Below are 19,185 nucleotides of genomic sequence, written 5' to 3'. Positions count from 1 at the left end.
AGAGTACAAAAGCCCTTAAATTGATATCTTTATTAAAACATTTAAAGTGATTTACGTGGACCCCGACTTAAACAAGTTAAAAAACGTATTCGGGTGTTACCATTTAGTGGTCAATTGTACGGAATATGTACTGTACTGTGCAATCTACTAATAAAAGTTTCAATCAATCAATCAATTAAGGTAGCCGTTTTTGTCTTTGTCTTTTTATTTGTATTTATTTATTTGTAGTATTTTTTGTTTTATTATTATTATTATTTATTAATATTTAATACTATTTATGTATTTGCTTTTGTTTTCTTTCCTTGTTGTTGAAAGTGCCTTACGGTTGAGTGAATTATACATGTATGTTTGTTGTTCAATAAAATAAAACATTTTTTAAAAATAAAATAGTGCAATCCCTTTATAAACATGAAATAAATCATATTCAAGAATAAAAACCATACAATTAATACAATCGTCGGTGTTCAATAGAATGTGCAACTCTCTAACGCAACGCTTGGAGTTTTCCGCAGTCAACTCAGTGCGAGTGATCAAAGGTGGAGAAAACTCACAGTGCTGGAACTAATCGTTGTGTTGCAACAGTGACTTTTATTGCAAATGTTGACCGACATCGGAGGAGATAGCGTTCGAGACTGAACTATGCAAATCAGATAATGACGTAATTTAGCAACTTCTCGCGACATTTAGGACAACCAATAGCTTCTCTCCTTACTGGGACTTTAGCAACACGTTCCTGTTGGCGGACACTATTTTGTTGTTTACAGATCATTATTCGCTTCAATTATTCGTCCACGACGCAGCTTGTGTGACTTTTACAGACGTTTTTTGTTGATGGCGAACGAGCGTCTCAAAGCTCTGGAGGAGGTCGAGAAGGAGATAGCGATGGTGCTGCAGTGTGCCGGTGAGCAGTCAGATGCTTTTCATTTCCATAATATAATGGCGTCTTTCTTATGGACGTAACGTTGATTTATATAATTATGTTCCAATTCCAAGTTAGTCCCAGCCCCGCAACATTTCGAATAGCGATCCACAGAGCAATTGAGAAGACACAAACACAACAAAAATGTCAGACACAAATGAATAATATTTACAACAGTATCAACAATAATAATACGACTAAAATCAATACCAGTAATCAAAAACATTACATAACAAACATTGTTTTTATAATTTATTATTTCCATCACAGCAATCCATAAAAAACAAAAACAGTCACAGTGCCTTACACTTGCATTGCATATCATAAGCTTGACAACCACACTGTATCCATTATTCACCACAAGGAAGAAAGGGTCATATTTTAGACTCATTTAATAGTTAAAACAAATTTATATAATGGATCCCATATTCCAAGATATGATGCATTATCTAATCTAAATGCAATTGTTTCTACTGATATCTTCTCTATCACTTGTGTATACCAGTCAATATGAGTTGGACTATCAACATCTTTCCATTTTTTAAAAATATTGTTTTTGTTATGATGCATATTGACAAAAAATATTTTTTATTCTGTGATGACACATTACAACATGTATGCAGATCTCCAAGAATACACGTTTGCATGGTCATTTGGATGTTTATATTTAAGAACCTGATTGCTTCTTTTGTCGTTTTAGACCACAACTCCTTTATTGTTGACATTGCCACAGTAAATAAATAAGAGTTCCTTCAGTAGCATTACTTGCTATGTACTGTACACATTTTAAATAACTGAGAGGCTGTAAAATACAATCTATTCAATAGGTTAAATTGACACAGCTTATTTTTAATGCATCTAGATGGTTTATTGGCATTTGTCCAAATATCCCATGATATGTATTTTTCTAAAATGTTTAAGTCATCCATTTCCGAACACATGCATCATTTATACTTCCGAGTATATTTTATCAATCAACAAATTCATTGAATGGTTTAAAGCAGTGGTTCTCAAACCTTTTTCCCCAAATACTACCTCGGAAAAAACCTGGCTTTCCATGTACCACCATAATGACCCACATTAAAACACAATGCATACATACATATATATACATACACACACATATATATATATATATATATATATATATATATATATATATATATATATATATATATATATATATATATATATATATATATATATATATATATATATATATATATATATATATATATATATATAAAAACAAGGCAGAGGTTTATTTAACAAATATATTTAATATATTTAGCCACTGTAACATTACACACAAATTGAATACTGCATAGGAAAATAAAACACTGGGCTTTAATCAAGAAGATATTTGGCGTACCACTAGATAGAGCTCGCGTCCCAGGAGTGGTACACATACCACAGTTTGAGAATTACTGGTTTAAATGAGTTCTCGTGAAATAATGTGATTAAGTTCACCACATTTTGATTATGTGTTGGCCCTGCGATGAGGTGGCAGCTTGTCCAGGGTGTACTCCGCCTTCTGCCCAAGTGCAGCTGGGATAGGCTGCAGCCCTCCCGTGACCCCGAGAGGGACAAGCAGTAGAAAATGGATGGATGGATGACATTAGGATTTTACCAAAAACTTTGATTCACAGATGAAATTGGGTTGATTCCAAGTATTTTATGACACAGTTTTAGAATGCTAAATCAACTTTTATTCATTAGGACAGGCATCATTTTCAATATGTCTCGGTAACTACCTGCTTGTAGTATACTAATTTTTACTATGTTCACTGGACTCCAAAGTAATGTTTATGAGGTGGGACCAATGTTCCATATTGGATTCAATCTTATTTCTTAAATGTTCAAGATTTAGATCTCCGCTTGAATAGGTAAAAGTGTATTTGGTGTCATTTGCAATCTTAAATATATGATTTCCGCCTCTTTCCATTTAATTTAGGGGTTGTGAACTTGGGATTATTGAGTGATACTACATCAAATTGTTTCCAAATAACTTTATCCCCTGACAACCATATTCAGTGATTACCTTATTGATATAGTGAAGAGAGGAGTCAACATGTGACAGGTAGATAATTATGTCATCACAGTACATCGATAACTTATGCTGAGAACCAATTTGTATACCATGAATATTATTTTCACTTCTCATTTTTGCAGCTAAGGGTTCAATAATCAAATTAAATAATAATCCAACTGCAGGACATCCCTGTTTTGTTACTCTCTTTAATGAAAATGGTTCTGAAATCTGATTATTGGTTTTGACTGATGCCATGGTCCTTACATAAAGCATCTTTAATGCATTGTTTAAAATTATCGACAAACCCATATTTATGCAATGTGCAAAACATAAATGACCAATTTATGCGGTCAAAAGCTTTCTCCACATCGACAGGGAAAACTGCTGTGGAATAAGGAAGACTTCTGGCATGGTATAGAACATAAATACGTTCCTTGTATGGTCTGAAGAATGTCGACCTTCCATAAAGCCAGTTTGGTCAGTTTAAATGATTTTTTCCAATAACACTAGATAACAAATTGCTTTTCATACATTAAACAATGCAACACAAAGTCCTTTACAGAATTAAAAACAATACCCTGATAACACAAATCCAAATTTTAAGATAATTCTTAGTACAAAGACATTTAATTATTATTTAGTTTCTAAGTCCTGTGTTGTTCTAAAACAAACAGTGACTCATAAATTAAATCAAAATATTGCAAAGATGTGGCTAAATTGCATTAATTTGAAGGGAATAAGCGGTAGAAAATGGATGGTTGGATGGATTTAATGATAAACAGGTGTATATCAATAAATTCAAATATTGTGCAAAAGTTATGTGGTTTCTTAAGTTATATTCAGGCTAAGAGACCGATTAAAATGAAACCATGGAGAGAAACATTGTCAGTGGTTGGCTAGCTGAGGACTTCAAAGATTGTTAATTTGGTAATGGTGCTTACAAGGACAAGGGTTCAAATCTCAGTCGGGGTGAAAGGTTTATGTATAATTGATTTCTTAAAATCAATGTTTGGAGAGAGAAAAAAATCAACAAATGTAATTGCAGACCCCTGCAATACAATATAATAGTTTCATTTTCCTGAATGCCATCCATCGATCCATTTTCTACCGCTTGTCGGTCTCTGGGTTGCGGGGCGTGGGGGTTGGAGCCCACCTATCTCAGCTGCACAGGGCGTAAGGCAGTGTACACCCTGGCACGTCCATATTCCTGAATGGAACTTAATGAATGTAATCAACGGAAGTAGGCAAAGCATCACCGTATTGTTGTCTATCCTTTGCAGGTAACATAATGGTAGAACTTTCTAAAGACAAACACAACGCCAGCCTGCTGGACAGACAGCTGGTCCAGTTCCAGAGCTCCATCAGCAGAGTGGAGAACGAACTGAGCGGCCAAATCCGCTACCTTACACAGGTATTAAACGCACACTTTTAGGATTTTTTTTAAGATGAATAACTGTCGTTAGGGCTGTGAATCTTTGGGTGTCCCACGATTCGATTCAAAATCGATTCTTGGGGTCACGATTCGATTCAAAATCGATTTTTTTTCTATTCAAAACGATTGTCAATTCAAAAAAAAAAAAAAAAGTTTTTTTCCCGATTCAAAACGATTCTCTATTCATTCAATACATAGGATTTCAGCAGGATCTACCCCAGTCTGCTGTCATGCAAGCAGAGTAGTATATTTTTGTAAAAAGCTTTTATAAAATTGTAAAGGACAATGTTTTATCAACTGATTGCAATAATGTAAATTAGTTTTAACTATTAAATGAACCAAAAATATGACTTATTTTATCTTTGTGAAATTATTGGACACAGTGTGTTGTCAAGCTTATGAGATGCGATGCAAGTGTAAGCCACTGTGACACTATTGTTCATTTATTTTTATAAATGTCTAATGATAATGTCAATGAGGGATTTTTAATCACTGCTATGTTGAAATTGTAACTGATATTGATACTGTTGTTGATAATATTCATTTTTGTTTCACTACTTTTGGTTTGTTCTGTGTTGTGTTTGTGTCTCCTCTCAATTGCTCTGTTTATTGCAGTTCTGAATGTTGCTGGGTCGGGTTTGGTTTTGGAATTGGATTACATTGTTATGGTATTGCTGTGTATTGTTTTGTTGGATTGATTAATTGAAAAAAATATATATATAAAAAAAATAGATTTTTTAAAAATGAGAATCGATTCTGAATCGCACAACGTGAGAATCGCGATTCGAATTCGAATAGATTTTTTCCCACACCCCTAACTGTCGTTGTTTCTTCAGGTGGCTACAGGCCAACCTCATGAAGGGTCCACATACTCTTCCTGGAAAGACTGTCAGATGGCACTCAACAGGGCAGAGTACGCCAAGGTCAAACTGGGAGAACTGGGCCGCACCTGCGAAGTCATGCTGGAGCAGCAGCACAACTCTTAAATGTGGACGTTTTGAACTGATCTCACTTTTTTCATATTTGTGTGCTACACATTTATTTGTACAAACTTTTGATTACAACATTCATTTGAAGAAAATAACATGATCAATAGAGTATCTTTGTCAATATTTTCACTAGTAACGTAACTTAGGCAGGATTCGTCTAAATACTTCCTTCCTACGATTTAGGATCCTTACTTTTTCATCATCACCTGAGCGAGTCAATGATTTATATGCAGCGAGTCCTTCAGAAATTACCACAGTTAAAACACAGTAACATAAAGAGGCGCTGTATTTGGGTTACAAAAGTACACAGAGTATAGAATAAATCTAATATGCTACTGATAAAAAAAAATCAGGATGAACCTAAAATACACTGATTAAAATGCACTGTATGGGTAAACTTAATTCAGCCTTCTCTAAACTTCTGAATGTCTGACTGTTGAAGGTTTCAGTACATTCGCAACAGGTGTGTGATCCATAAGTGTCCTGACGGTATTCAAAACAGTCCCTCTGCTGTTCACATTTTGCATTTTGACATTGGGAGACCAAGATGACAACAATTGACCAACAGCACTTGGCTATTGTGAAACATTCAACAGTTGCACACGTGCAATCACACATTTTAAAATAGTGAATTATAGGTTCCTCCTGAAATTTTCCAAAAGCCAAATAATCATAACTTTTGATGAGTAGCGTAATTATCCACTTGAAATTAAGAACTAAATAAGCAGTAAGACATCAGAGCTTTTCTTCATTAGAAAACCTGTAAAAATACCCTTGGAGTCTCTGAAAGACAGCAGAATATCTATGTGCTCGCCGCGGCTAACAGAGGGGGTCGGCGTCCACCTGAGACCCCGTCAAGCGTAGGCGGGCAAAGTCTTCGAACACAAAGTCGTCGCCTTGAGAGGAAGACCTGCAGGAAGAAGTTAAAAGTTAATGACTGGTGAAAAAAAATCAAAGACGCACACACTTACCTCATATCAAAATCTATGAGGTTTGCATCAACAGGAGCGTCAGCCTCGGGAGATGCTGGACAGGCAAAAACAACACAAATTGAAGTGCGCAATAATCCGACCCGCTTATGCAGATTAATACATCAGTGAGCGGTGTGTGTTGTACCTGGCTGCAAGATGGGCTGGCCTGTTGGTTTGGGATGCATCAGGACAAACGGAAGCTCCACTGCGATGTCCCTACACACACAGACAATATGGTTTATTTGCCAGTATAGCTCGCCAATCATGAGGTGTCACATACCCTCCTAAAGACACCACCAGTTTGACTTTCACCCTGTAGGATACTAAGATGCCCATCATCTCCTTGCTGTCCCCCTCTTTCACTCTGGAACAATTACACACATGAATGGATATGACGAGAAAGTGTATGTGTGTGTGTGTGTCTACATACATGGTGCTGGAGGCCAGGTTGGTGTCTTCATGTTTGAGTTTTCCGTCCAAGGCCAGACCTCTCTTTTCCCTATTGGTGCCCATGCAGGGTGTCAGTGTGTAGACCTGGCAGAAGGTGGAGCTGGGAGAAACCTGGTCACTGAATAGGAAGAAGAAGAAGAAGGATCTTTAGTAAATGGCTGGATTTGTTGTTGGACGTCATGCTACAAAAAGGTACATACTCTGCCTCCAGCTGGGCCACAGGACACTTGTACTGGGCCGTGGAGAAGAGACAGATGTCAGCATACTGACGGACTGGGAGATGAGAACATTAGTTAGTGACCTTTGACCTGAGACATGATCCCCCAAAAAAGAGCCTGTTGTGTGGGAATTACCTGATATCTTGACTTTCTTGACCGTCTTAGTGGAGTTGTTGGAGACGTGAACGTTGACACTGATGGGCTCACCATGGTAATACAGCTGCAGGTGCACACAAATGTATGAGTGTACTCGAATTTATTCAACAACTTGAATGAGCAAACACCTCCTTATCCAACGAGGCCTCCAGGTGCAGAGTTCTCTCTGACATCAGAAAGCTGCGGCTCGTCTCCACCATGGGCTGTGGGCCTCTCTTCTCTGGTGCAAACTGCACCTTACGGATCACTAAGAGCACAGAGTTCCTGGAAACACACATTTAAAAATCATTTTATATTCCAGGTGTCATGTAATAGATTAACGAAGATGACATTTAGGCTGCATCTCAGATGGAAAAAACGGAATAGTAAGTGGAAATTAACTTGTAAACCCCCCATTAAAAATGTTTTCACACTTTAGTAGGGTTTCTAAAACTATGGCCTGCCAGCTTCCACAATCCGGCCCGCCATCGGCGTTGTTAGGCCTATTTTAGGGAGGCTGAAGCCCCCCTAAAATGTTCTCAAGCCCCCCTAAATAATTTAGTGTTAAAAAAAAAAAAAATCTTTTTTTTTTTTTTTTTACAAATACATGCGAACATATTCATTATAAAGTGGCCCGAATATGAGTTTAAATACATAATCATATAACCTGTCATTATTCCCTCAGTTTCCCCTCACTTCATAGCGTAAGGTAGAGAGCCCCTTTAGTGCGTCCGTATCCAATCCATTCCACTTGTTCATATAGAAAATGCCCACATCACTTAAAATCCAGTCCGCATTTTCTCTGCGACCTTGCTTGTGGTCCTTGGACTTGTTCATATAGAAAATGCCCACATCACTCAAAATGTAGTCCACATTTTCTCTGCAACCTTGCTTGCGGTCCTGCAGGTGTACGAAGTACATTAGCACACAGATAACTTACAATTGTAAATAATTTAGTTTTTAAGTTTTGTGTTTCTTGTAGAATCTATATAAAGTAATATACTTTAGCCTATTGTTAAAATAATGAAAAAAACATCATTAAATATATTTGTTTTATTGTATTGTTACATTAATAGCTGTTGTATTATTATAGGATGACTTGTTAAACATTTCATAGGATTTTCAGAGGGTGGAAAAACCAAGACATTTAATATAAAATGTAAAATGAATAAATACATAAAAAGAAAAAGAAAAAGAAAAAGAATGGTTAAAAGCCATCGTCCCGGGGAGAATTTAATTTTGTCCCGTGCATTTTTTTTACCGCCCCCGGGACGACGGGACTACGTTAATCTCAAGCCCTGGAAGTTACATTTTATTGTTTGCATTATTTGTTTCAGCATTGCACTTTGAAGATGGTCCCTCAGCTCTTTGACAGCTTTGGCTCTTTTTCAGATCAGCAGACGGACTCTTAAGTCTTTCTTATTTACAGTATATATGAACGTTTCTCATTTCTATTCAGACTTCCATATATATTTAATTTCCTTAACGGCTTGCCATAATATATATATATTTATATAAATATATTATATACAAGCCAAATTATCCCGATCCAGATATTACTTTAATTCAAGTAATCAAGTAATATTTCCAGGGCTTGAATTTACAACCATTTTAGTCACATATGTGCCCAAAATGTAATCTGTGCAACTTCAAAATATTTGGGAACAAACAATTATTGTATTGTGAGCTAAAGTGGTGGCATTAGCCTCTATGTTGTGAATGAATAACATAGAGGCTAATGCCATGACTTTCATTGTGTTTCAGTGTATCTTGAAGGATCATGCAAGTAATTGTTTCTTGTTGATGCTGTAAACAAAATGTCACTGTGCAAACCCATGTTTGTTGTTGTACTGAATACAGATTGAAAATAAACCCACTGAAATAATAATAATAACAATGATTAATTTCGGAGTCTTTGTTAGCCGTTTGTGAAGTTTTGTGCTCGTGCGCTACGTTCGCTCGCATCCTGTGCATCTCCTGGGGGCTAAGCCCCCCCTGTCCTTAAAAGCTAGTGACGCCCCTGCGGCCCGCACACTTCCAAAGTAAAAAAAAAAAAAAGGTAATGTTTTTATATTTTTTTAAATCTACATATATACACACACACATTATATATATATATATATATATATATATATATATATATATATATATATATATATATATATATATATATATATATATATATATATATATATATATATATATATATATTCAAAAGTTTGGGGTCACCCAAACAATTTTGTGGAATAGCCTTCATTTCTAAGAACAAGAATAGACTGTCGAGTTTCAGATGAAAGTTCTCTTTTTCTGGCCATTTTGAGCGTTTAATTGACCCCACAAATGTGATGCTCCAGAAACTCAATCTGCTCAAAGGAAGGTCAGTTTTGTAGCTTCTGTAACGAGCTAAACTGTTTTCAGATGTGTGAACATGATTGCACAAGGGTTTTCTAATCATCAATTAGCCTTCTGAGCCAATGAGCAAACACATTGTACCATTAGAACACTGGAGTGATAGTTGCTGGAAATGGGCCTCTATACACCTATGTAGATATTGCACCAAAAACCAGACATTTGCAGCTGGAATAGTCATTTACCACATTAGCAATGTATAGAGTGTATTTCTTTAAAGTTAAGACTAGTTTAAAGTTATCTTCATTGAAAAGTACAGTGCTTATCCTTCAAAAATAAGGACATTTCAATGTGACCCCAAACTTTTGAACGGTAGTGTACATATATACACATACATACATTTATACATACATACATATACATACATATACACATACATATTCATATATACACATAAATACATATATACACATTCATATACACATACATACGTATACACATACATATAGATACACATACATATATATATATATATATATATATATACACACATACATATATACACATACATATATATATATATATATACATACATACATACTTGTATATACACATATATTCATACACACACATTTATGCACACATACAGTATATACACACATGTATACAAGCATATATATTCACATATATACACACACACATGTATATACACACATACAGTATATGCATATGTTTATACACACATATATGCATATATACACACACAAACATACATATATACACACACACATATATATAATAAATATATATATAGACATATATATATATAGGCATATATATATATATATAAATATACACACACATACACACACACACATATATATATATATATATATATATATATATATATATATATATATACATATATATATATATATATATATACACTACCGTTCAAAAGTTTGGGGTCACATTGAAATGTCTTTATTTTTGAAGGAAAAGCACTGTACTTTTCAATGAAGATAACTTTAAACTAGTCTTAACTTTAAAGAAATACACTTTATACATTGCTAATGTGGTAAATGACTATTCTAGCTGCAAATGTCTGGTTTTTGGTGCAATATCTACATAGGTGTATAGAGGCCCATTTCCAGAAACTATCACTCCAGTGTTCTAATGGTACAATGTGTTTGCTCATTGGCTCAGAAGGCTAATTGATGATTAGAAAACCCTTGTGCAATCATGTTCACACATCTGAAAACAGTTTAGCTCATTACAGAAGCTACAAAACTGACCTTCCTTTGAGCAGATTGAGTTTCTGGAGCATCACATTTGTGGGGTCAATTAAACGCTCAAAATGGCCAGAAAAAGAGAACTTTCATCTGAAACTCGACAGTCTATTCTTGTTCTTAGAAATGAAGGCTATTCCACAAAATTGTTTGGTTGACCCCAAACTTTTGAACGGTAGTGTATATATATATATATATATATATATATATATAGATTAGGGCTGGGCGATATATCGCGGGTTTGTCTCTGTGATATAGAAAATGAGTATATCGTGATATTCGAGTACCGGTATACGTTCTCACGCAGTTGCTTTTAGCTGCGGGCATTAAACTGCATGCGTTTCTCACTCTTTCTTGTCACTCCTTCTCACAGAGACTTAAATCAAGCGCACCTTCTTACACACGTCACACGCTCCCGCGGAGCAGACAGGTAGCGACATGGTAACATTAGCTGTGATGCTAACGGTGCGAGTGGTAATACGAGAGAGAGAAGGTGCGAATCTGGTAACAAATGGAGGAAGAATTCATTCCCAAGAAAAACAGAACAGATCCATCGTCTGGCGGGGGTTTGGCTTCAAGCGGGAATATGTTGAACATTTATGCGGCAAAAGCGTTGCTACAAAAAGTAGCAGCACTGCTAATGTAGCATCATTTGAAAAGTCACCCTCTAGAGAATGAAGAGTGCTTCAAACTGTGCATGTCAACATTTCCGTTCGGTGCCACACTAACAAAATGCCGAAGCAACTATTTCCACATCAACACCGTAGGACATATACTATTTGATATGCGGCTCATTTTTATGTGACACTTATTGAAATATCTCGTGTGACATCATGCACAAAAGTGCACTTTATTTGTTTTTAACTATTGTAGTGGCGTTCTGTACATACAGTACACTTTAATTTAGTGTTTTGATATGTCATCTTAGTAACATCATGCAGAAAAGTGTATTACTGTCATTGAAATAACAATCAAAATATTTACCGGTACTCCCTTCTTCTTCTTTTGACATTGGAAATTACAACAACCCTTCTGCTATGTAGCCAAAATGGCACCACACACTCACCATTTTTAAAGTTTTGACTGCAAAATATTTGGATTTCAGAAGTGGGGGCACATGCAACTGCCTTGCATACAGAAAGCATGGCTTGAAAGAGGCTAGGTTTGAAGGGATTAGATACATGTTTTGGAGTAATATGATTGGAAATCAAATAGTTTACTTATTTAGTTTTTGTATGAAATAACAAAATTAGCAACAAAAAAAACAAACTGTTTTTTTTCCAAGATTGCACCGTGATTTAGTTTAATGTTTAGCTGCAATCAGCGTTTTTATTCACTTAGCGCAAGTCTTAGTCAACAGTGGAGGCAAACTCCTTATCTCGCATATGACTGCTAATTGGTCAGCTGCTGCATACTGTCAATCATTGTCACGTTGGCAAGAAGGCAGCCTCAAAAAGCCAATCAGTGACCTTCTGGGTGGTCTAAAGGGACCAACTTGAGCCTGAGCGGCCGTTTTCTGCTTGTCGCCAATGTTTGACTTGCCTCTATTTAATAGCAATAAATTATAAATGGACAGTGAAAAATGCAAGAAACAAAAATTGCAGGTGACATTTCCAGTACATTTTTGCCAAACTTCTTTGTGTGTAAGTACAGAAGTGCACCAATTGAGACGCAACTTAAACTAAATGCATCTCGGCATCCTTAGAAGCGGATGACATCGGAGCAAACTGCTAGAAAGCAGGAAGAACCTTTGATGAAGCTTCTCATCCGCTGTGTTGGCGCAGAAAGCTTGAAGCTCGTAGTCCACGCCACACGCCTTGCCAGTGTCCTCTGGGCCGGGCTGCAGGGTAACTGAGCAGGGCAGGTTCTGGGGGATCTGAACAGATCCAAACACACAAAACAAGGTCAGTGGGCAATTTCCTCCAAAAAGCAATGTTGATGTTGAGGTTTTTTTACACGGAAGTTGAAGGGGTAGGCGTGTTGGCCAAGCTTTTTTAACAGCCTCTCCTGCAGGTAGCTTAAAGGTTTCTGCTCCTCCTCATCCAGGAGAGGGAAAACCTGGAACGTGCTCACGTAAAGATCCTTTCGGAAGGAAAGGCCCAAGACGTCCAGGTCCTCACGGCCGTAACGAAACACACAAGTCAGCATTACAAACACTGTGGACAAAAGCATTTTATTGTTAAACACGCACCATTCCTGCTTCGGCTTCCTTTTAGCTTTTTGTACCTTTGCGACCCTTGAGATACTCTGGGTCCACAAGGAGCACTCCGTCTGCAAAGAAATGCCGAAATCCAACATGGCGGCGTTCATTTAAGCATGTTTGGAAGACAAGAACCACCGTCTGATTGTGTGTGCACTCACCCACTGGATCCACATGATCTAAGTGATCTATGAAGTCCCGCTTGCCCAGATAAACAGTCAGCTGTGGAATTCAAAGAGAAGAGTCATCATGGCACTCACACACACACACACAGACACGCACACACACACATTCATGCACACGTATACACGTGCACACACACGTTGTCCTTACCTTGCAGTTGGGGCTGGACTTCTTGAAGACTCTGTAAAATGTAAAAGTTAAAAAGGACAAGATTTAAAGTGTGACAGTTTGACCTTTAGACATCTGCCGCAAAAAAAATTACCAGCTTGCAAAGAGGGCAACGCATCATGCTGTTGTCATGGCGACCTTCAACCATCCTGACAAAAGCACATTTAGTGCTATGGTGTCCATACTAAAGAGTCCATTACACTGAGCATTTATTATTTAAAATATATATTTTTGATGAGATGGAAGTATCTCTGAATGTTCTGAAATCCGTTTTTATATTTCTATATTGCTTCCACAAGTTGACATTGGGCCGTAACCAGGATCTGACAAATACCGAAGTCAAAAATTGGTGGTTCAAAAGGAGTTTTGAAAGGTTGAAATCATGCATCCCAGCACCTAATGTATAATATCACTTTCAGCAACTCAATGAACAATCCTCCTTTTTAATTACTATGCCAAAGTTAAGCGTATTAAACAATTTTAACATTTTTAAAACATAATTTGGACAATTTCACACCACAACAATTCCAACATAGATTTAAACCCAGGAGCGATCTATTTCCTATTTTAAGTACGAGTGACGTGTGCCACTGCAAGTCAGAGGGGGGACTCTTGTCTCCATATTCTATTCAGTCAGTACGTGTCCATGCACTAAATTAGTCCGATTTCTCAAATAGTTTGGCTCTAAATAAGCGTCCTACAACCCATTGAAACACCTTAATCCGATCATGTCCGGTTTTTGAAAAGTCGGACTAACACACCTGGATTACGCGATTGGAAACTATTTCTTTGCGAGGGGGTGTGCGTCCGGAGAGGACACTTTGTATCGTGCATGCGCCAGTCTCAACGCGCGGGATACAACCCGAAAGCAGATACCATTCAATACAAAAGTAGCAACATTTGTAATGAAGAGGAGACTGTTTATTTGCTCCATAAATTAAAAGAACAGAACATTTTGAAGTGCATCGACGGGAGAAATAAAGAAACAAAGATTTATTTAAGAAGGGAGCTGAGAAAATGGAGAATTCGGATTCCTGAACGAAATACGAATGAGATGAAAGATAATGAAGCAAGTATATTTAAGGCAAATAATAAAAGCGTACACAAACCTCTTCACGCTGCATTTGTGCACTCCAAACTGATTAACTTTCCGCACTACTGGCAAGATAGTCCAGAACAATAGCAACCTTCATGTGGTAACATGATTCTGATCCTACATGCATATGGTGTACCGAGACTGATTTCTATCAAATAAATAATTTTGTGTTTTTTTCCCCACGACGTTTCAGTTCAGTTTTGGTTTAGTTTCGGTTTATTTCGAACATGCATACGATACAATGTAATGCATCACATATTTCCGGATGTTTCATTACAGCACGTCCGAAAAGGAGTAGGAAGAAACTGAGCTTATTTAATCCTACCCCTTTTCATACCATATAAATTTAAACCATTTCATTGTTCTCTGTAACAGAAGAGTGATTAAATAATAAATAAATAACATACCATTGGAAGTAAACAAATATTAAATACATAAATAATCTTTATCTAAAAAAAAAAAAAGATCAAGATGTTCATAATAATTGTTCTGTGTACTTTGTAAACACTTGTAGTTTGAACAGTCTCTTAAACTGAATCATATTGGTGCTTTGTTGGATTTCTTGAATTAATCCATTCCATAAATTAATCCCACATACGGATATGCTAAAGGTTTTAAGTGTTGGACGGGCATACAAATGTTTTTAAATTGTATTTTCCTCTAAGGTTATATTTATTTTGTTTTGTTGAGAAGAATTGTTGTACAAACCCCGTTTCCATATGAGTTGGGAAATTGTGTTAGATGTAAATATAAACGGAATACAATAATTTGCAAATCATTTTCAACCCATATTCAGTTGAATACGCTACAAAGACAACATATTTGATGTTCAAACTGATAAACTTTTTTTTTTTTCAAATAATCATTAACTTTAGAATTTGATGCCAGCAACACGTGACAAAGCAGTTGGGAAAGGTGGCAATAAATACTGATAAAGTTGAGGAATGCTCATCAAACACTTATTTGGAACATCCCACAGGTGAACAGGCAAATTGGGAACAGGTGGGTGCCATGATTGGGTATAAAAGTAGATTCCATTAAATGCTCAGTCATTCACAAACAAGGATGGGGCGAGGGTCACCACTTTGTCAACAAATGCGTGAGCAAATTGTTGAACAGTTTAAGAAAAACCTTTCTCAACCAGCTATTGCAAGGAATTTAGCGATTTCACCATCTACGGTCCGTAATATCATCAAAGGGTTCAGAAAATCTGGAGAAACCACTGCACGTAAGCAGCTAAGCCTGTGACCTTCGATCCCTCAGGTTGTACTGCATCAACAAGTGACATCAGTGTGTAAAGGATATCACCACATGGGCTCAGGAACACTTCAGAAACCCACTGTCAGTAACTACAATTGGTCACTACATCTGTAAGTGCAAGTTAAAACTCTCCTATGCAAGGCGAAAACCATTTATCAACAACACCCAGAAACACCGTCGGCTTCGCTGGGCCTGAGCTCATCTAAGATGGACTGATACAAAGTGGAAAAGTGTTCTGTGGTCTGGCGAGTCCACATTTCAAATTGTTTTTGGAAACTGTGGACGTCGTGTCCTCCGGACCAAAGAGGAAAAGAACCATCCGGATTGTTATAGGCGCAAAGTTGAAAAGCCAGCATCTGTGATGGTATGGGGGTGTATTAGTGCCCAAGACATGGGTAACTTACACATCTGTGAAGGCGCCATTAATGCTGAAAGGTACATACAGGTTTTGGAGCAACATATGTTGCCATCCAAGCAACGTTACCATGGACGCCCCTGCTTATTTCAGCAAGACAATGCCAAGCCACGTGTTACATCAACATGGCTTCATAGTAAAAGAGTGCGGGTACTAGACTGGCCTGCCTGTAGTCCAGACCTGTCTCCTCAGTTCCCAAACGTTTACTGAGTGTTGTTAAAAGGAAAGGCCATGTAACACAGTGGTGAACATTGAAAATGTGTGGCGCATTATGAAGCCTAAAATACCACAACGGAGACCCCCGGACTGTTGAACAACTTAAGCTGTACATCAAGCAAGAATAGGAAAGAATTCCACCTGAGAAGCTTAAAAAATGTGTCTCCTCAGTTCCCAAACGTTTACTGGGTGTTGTTAAAAGGAAAGGCTATGTAACACAGTGGTGAACATGCCCTTTCCCAACTACTTTGGCACATGTTGCAGCCATGAAATTCTAAGTTAATTATTATTTGCAAAAAAAAAAAAAGTTTATGAGTTTGAACATCAAATATTTTGTCTTTGTAGTGCATTCAATTGAATATGGGTTGAAAAGGATTTGCAAATCATTGTATTCCGTTTATATTTACATCCAACACAATTTCCCAACTCATATGGAAACGGGGTTTGTACATTCTTGGGTAGCAGGTTATAGTTTGCTTTGTACATCATTTTAGCTGTTTGCACACGGAACTGTTTTTATGAAAATGGAGGAGGCGCTGAACTCGAAGGAAAATTTCGACATTACTATACTTGGTTTGAGGACACCCAATGGAAAGTAGGATAAGTGATTGTTTTCTTCTAATCGTGGCATGCACACAATAACACTAACGTCCAACATGGAGTGACATTGTTGCTTCTAAATGCAGCTTTTTTTGATGCGGCATTTTGCACCACACCAGGTGCACCTAATGTTGTGACCGGGGAATCTATATACTGTTTTTCAGGTTAATTTTCCACCGCGGCTGAAACAAAAAATTGTTATACGGTATATTATACAGCGTACATTTTCAAAAGATATATGTTGATACTTTTGGAGCGGGTGAGGCGTGGTTTCCTTTGCAAACTAAATGGAACGCCTCCACACACAAACCGTGACTTCCTACTTTCTTCCTTCCTTCCTTTTTATTTTTCAATTAAATTTTTGTATTTATTTATTTTTTAAATTTTATAAAAATAAAAATGTAATTCATATTTTACAGCAAAATATACCCGATACATATCTATTCTAGACCACAAAAAAGTGTGTTAAATGTAGATTAAAATCATCACAGGTCCACTTTAAAAAGACAAAATGAAAAGTAAATGTTTATCTATGTTTTGTTGAAATGGTTAGTCTCATTATACTGTATACTAATTATTTAATGAGAAACAATTCAAGAAAGAAGCTCTCGTCAATGGAAAGTTTGTGCTTAGTCAGACTCTGGAGGTTTTGTTTCCTGTTTCTCTCACACACGTCGTCTTCCTGTCGGCCCCTCAGTACAAGTATTTAGTTAGTGTGGAGCTGCGGGACATGATGAAGTCTTTTGTTGACTTATTCTGTGCTGCAGTCACTCACGGCAGTAGAAGAACAACACACGCGTTCCTCCTTGAGGAAATTATCAAAAAATTAATCTAATCATGTAATTTGCTTCCCCTGGCCTCGTCGTCCAGCCAGACGGAAGAACAATCCGTTGTGGTCAAGTTGCGGGAGATTTAATCAGGCAAAAGCTGGACAGGGAAATAGCAGTAAAAGAGCAAGGGGGCACATCCTGCAGTTAAACAGGAAGCGCGTATTCCTGGAAATTTGGCCAAAGCAGCAAAAAGATGCACTTATGCAAATAGCCCTAAAAAAACATGCTGATACTTCCTGAAAGATGACACTCTGTTTTATAAAATAGCCTAAAAAAACCTCCAGTTGAGGTCAAGATATGGTTAATATTCAATAAACATTAGTGATTATTTAAACGTTTCCTCTTTTTAACTTGGCCCCACTTCTGTTTACGTTTATGTATAGAACATAGAAGTTGTCAAACTTTTTTTAACCAAGTACCACCTCAGAAAACACTTTAAGACATTAGTAACACCAACATTATACAGTAGCGTAGTAGGCCTAAGTATTCATTAAAAACAGGACGGAGGTTTTGTTAAAGTTAAAGTACCACTGATAGTCCCACACACACTAGGTGTGGTGAAATTTGTCCTCTGCATTTGACCCATCCCCTTGATCACCCCCTGGGAGGTGAGGGGAGCAGTGGGCAGCAGCGGTGGCCACGCCCGGGGAATAATTTTTGGTGATTTAACCCCCGATTCCAACCCTTGAGTGCCAAGCAGGGAGGTAATGGGTCCCATTTTTATAGTCTTTGGTATGAACTCACGACCTACCAATCTCAGGGCGGACACTCTAACCACTAGGCCACTGAGTAGAGTAACAAGTATATTGTAACAGTACACACCGTTTGAAGAGAAATACTATGTTTGAATATAGGATAATAAACTGTTACATTACAACATTTAATTGATTCTTTGGTGTATTACTAGATAGAGCCCACAAACCTATAGTGGTACCTGTACTACAGTTTGAGAAGGCCCGGTAAAGAATATTCCCAGGGGACCAATAAAAATCGAGCTGCGAGCCATAAATGTCCCCTGGACCGCATTTTTGACACACTGCGTTAGCGTCCGTGTGTGACGTCACACACATGGTCAGTCAACATGTTTACAGAAAGGAGTGTACTAGACATGCTTTGTGCTCCTATAATTCTTCTGTTCCGCAAGCATTTTCTGGTTGACGAAGTTGCGGCCAACTCCTGCCTCCAGATGCAATGTTTAAGTGGAAGAAGGCGGCGGAGGCAGTGAGTAAATAGAAAGGGAGGTGACATGTTTAAAGCGTTCGCATCTGGCTGAAAAGCTTCATCAAATGTGCTGCATAAAAGCAAGCCTACCTGGTCCCTGCTTTGTCCCCCATGTCCTCTGCTGCCTTTCAGCTGCCTCTTCTGCTCCGCATGCTTCGGTCCAGTCTGTCCCTTTCTGTCCGTTTCCGCGGCACAAGGACAGAAGCCACGCC

The 19,185-nt window shown here is 37.4% G+C and overlaps 2 protein-coding genes across 3 annotated transcripts; one reads left to right on the top strand and one right to left on the bottom strand.

Annotated features, from left to right (window-relative positions):
• The first annotated feature begins 701 nt into the window (after positions 1-701).
• LOC133662079 (mediator of RNA polymerase II transcription subunit 11-like) lies at positions 702-9,134 on the top strand. The gene is made up of 3 exons (XM_062065748.1): positions 702-901; positions 4,232-4,362; positions 5,220-9,134. The coding sequence occupies exons 1-3, from the start codon at positions 832-834 to the stop codon at positions 5,367-5,369; spliced, it is 351 nt and encodes a 116-aa protein (XP_061921732.1). The 5' UTR covers positions 702-831; the 3' UTR covers positions 5,370-9,134.
• On the bottom strand, positions 2,193-19,184 carry LOC133662076 (arrestin red cell-like). Of its 2 annotated transcripts, XM_062065744.1 has the most exons (14): positions 19,064-19,184; positions 13,318-13,348; positions 13,146-13,206; positions 13,011-13,055; positions 12,741-12,940; positions 12,533-12,660; positions 7,296-7,431; positions 7,147-7,231; positions 6,994-7,066; positions 6,774-6,911; positions 6,624-6,707; positions 6,489-6,559; positions 6,344-6,398; positions 2,193-6,282 (listed from the first exon to the last, which is right to left on the bottom strand). In XM_062065744.1, the coding sequence occupies exons 1-14, from the start codon at positions 19,084-19,086 to the stop codon at positions 6,192-6,194; spliced, it is 1,221 nt and encodes a 406-aa protein (XP_061921728.1). In that variant the 5' UTR covers positions 19,087-19,184; the 3' UTR covers positions 2,193-6,191. The 2 variants fall into 2 exon arrangements, with proteins under 2 accessions (XP_061921728.1, XP_061921729.1); XM_062065745.1 differs by lacking the exons at positions 13,146-13,206; positions 13,318-13,348; positions 19,064-19,184 and having other exon boundaries at positions 12,741-12,899; positions 12,976-13,055.
• Position 19,185: the final 1 nt, after the last annotated feature.

This window comes from Entelurus aequoreus, linkage group LG12 (assembly GCF_033978785.1).
Source record: "Entelurus aequoreus isolate RoL-2023_Sb linkage group LG12, RoL_Eaeq_v1.1, whole genome shotgun sequence".
NCBI lineage: Eukaryota > Metazoa > Chordata > Actinopteri > Syngnathiformes > Syngnathidae > Entelurus > Entelurus aequoreus.
The sequence above is the reverse complement of the archived record's forward strand: the minus strand, read 5'-3'. Positions and strand labels throughout refer to the sequence as shown.

What these genes read in the sequence shown, in the direction of transcription:
- LOC133662079 (XM_062065748.1), top strand. Translation starts at nt 832, where the DNA reads ATGGCGAACGAGCGTCTCAAAGCTCTGGAGGAGGTCGAGAAGGAGATA. An exon ending in GATGGTGCTGCAGTGTGCCG is followed by an intron (nt 902 to 4,231) that starts GTGAGCAGTCAG and finishes TATCCTTTGCAG; the next exon opens with GTAACATAATGGTAGAACTT. An exon ending in AAATCCGCTACCTTACACAG is followed by an intron (nt 4,363 to 5,219) that starts GTATTAAACGCA and finishes TTGTTTCTTCAG; the next exon opens with GTGGCTACAGGCCAACCTCA.
- LOC133662076 (XM_062065744.1), bottom strand. Translation starts at nt 19,086, where the DNA reads ATGGGGGACAAAGCAGGGACCAG. An exon ending in AGGCCTCGTTGGATAAGGAG is followed by an intron (nt 7,232 to 7,295) that starts GTGTTTGCTCAT and finishes GTGCACCTGCAG; the next exon opens with CTGTATTACCATGGTGAGCC. An exon ending in CAAGAAAGTCAAGATATCAG is followed by an intron (nt 7,067 to 7,146) that starts GTAATTCCCACA and finishes CTCATCTCCCAG; the next exon opens with TCCGTCAGTATGCTGACATC.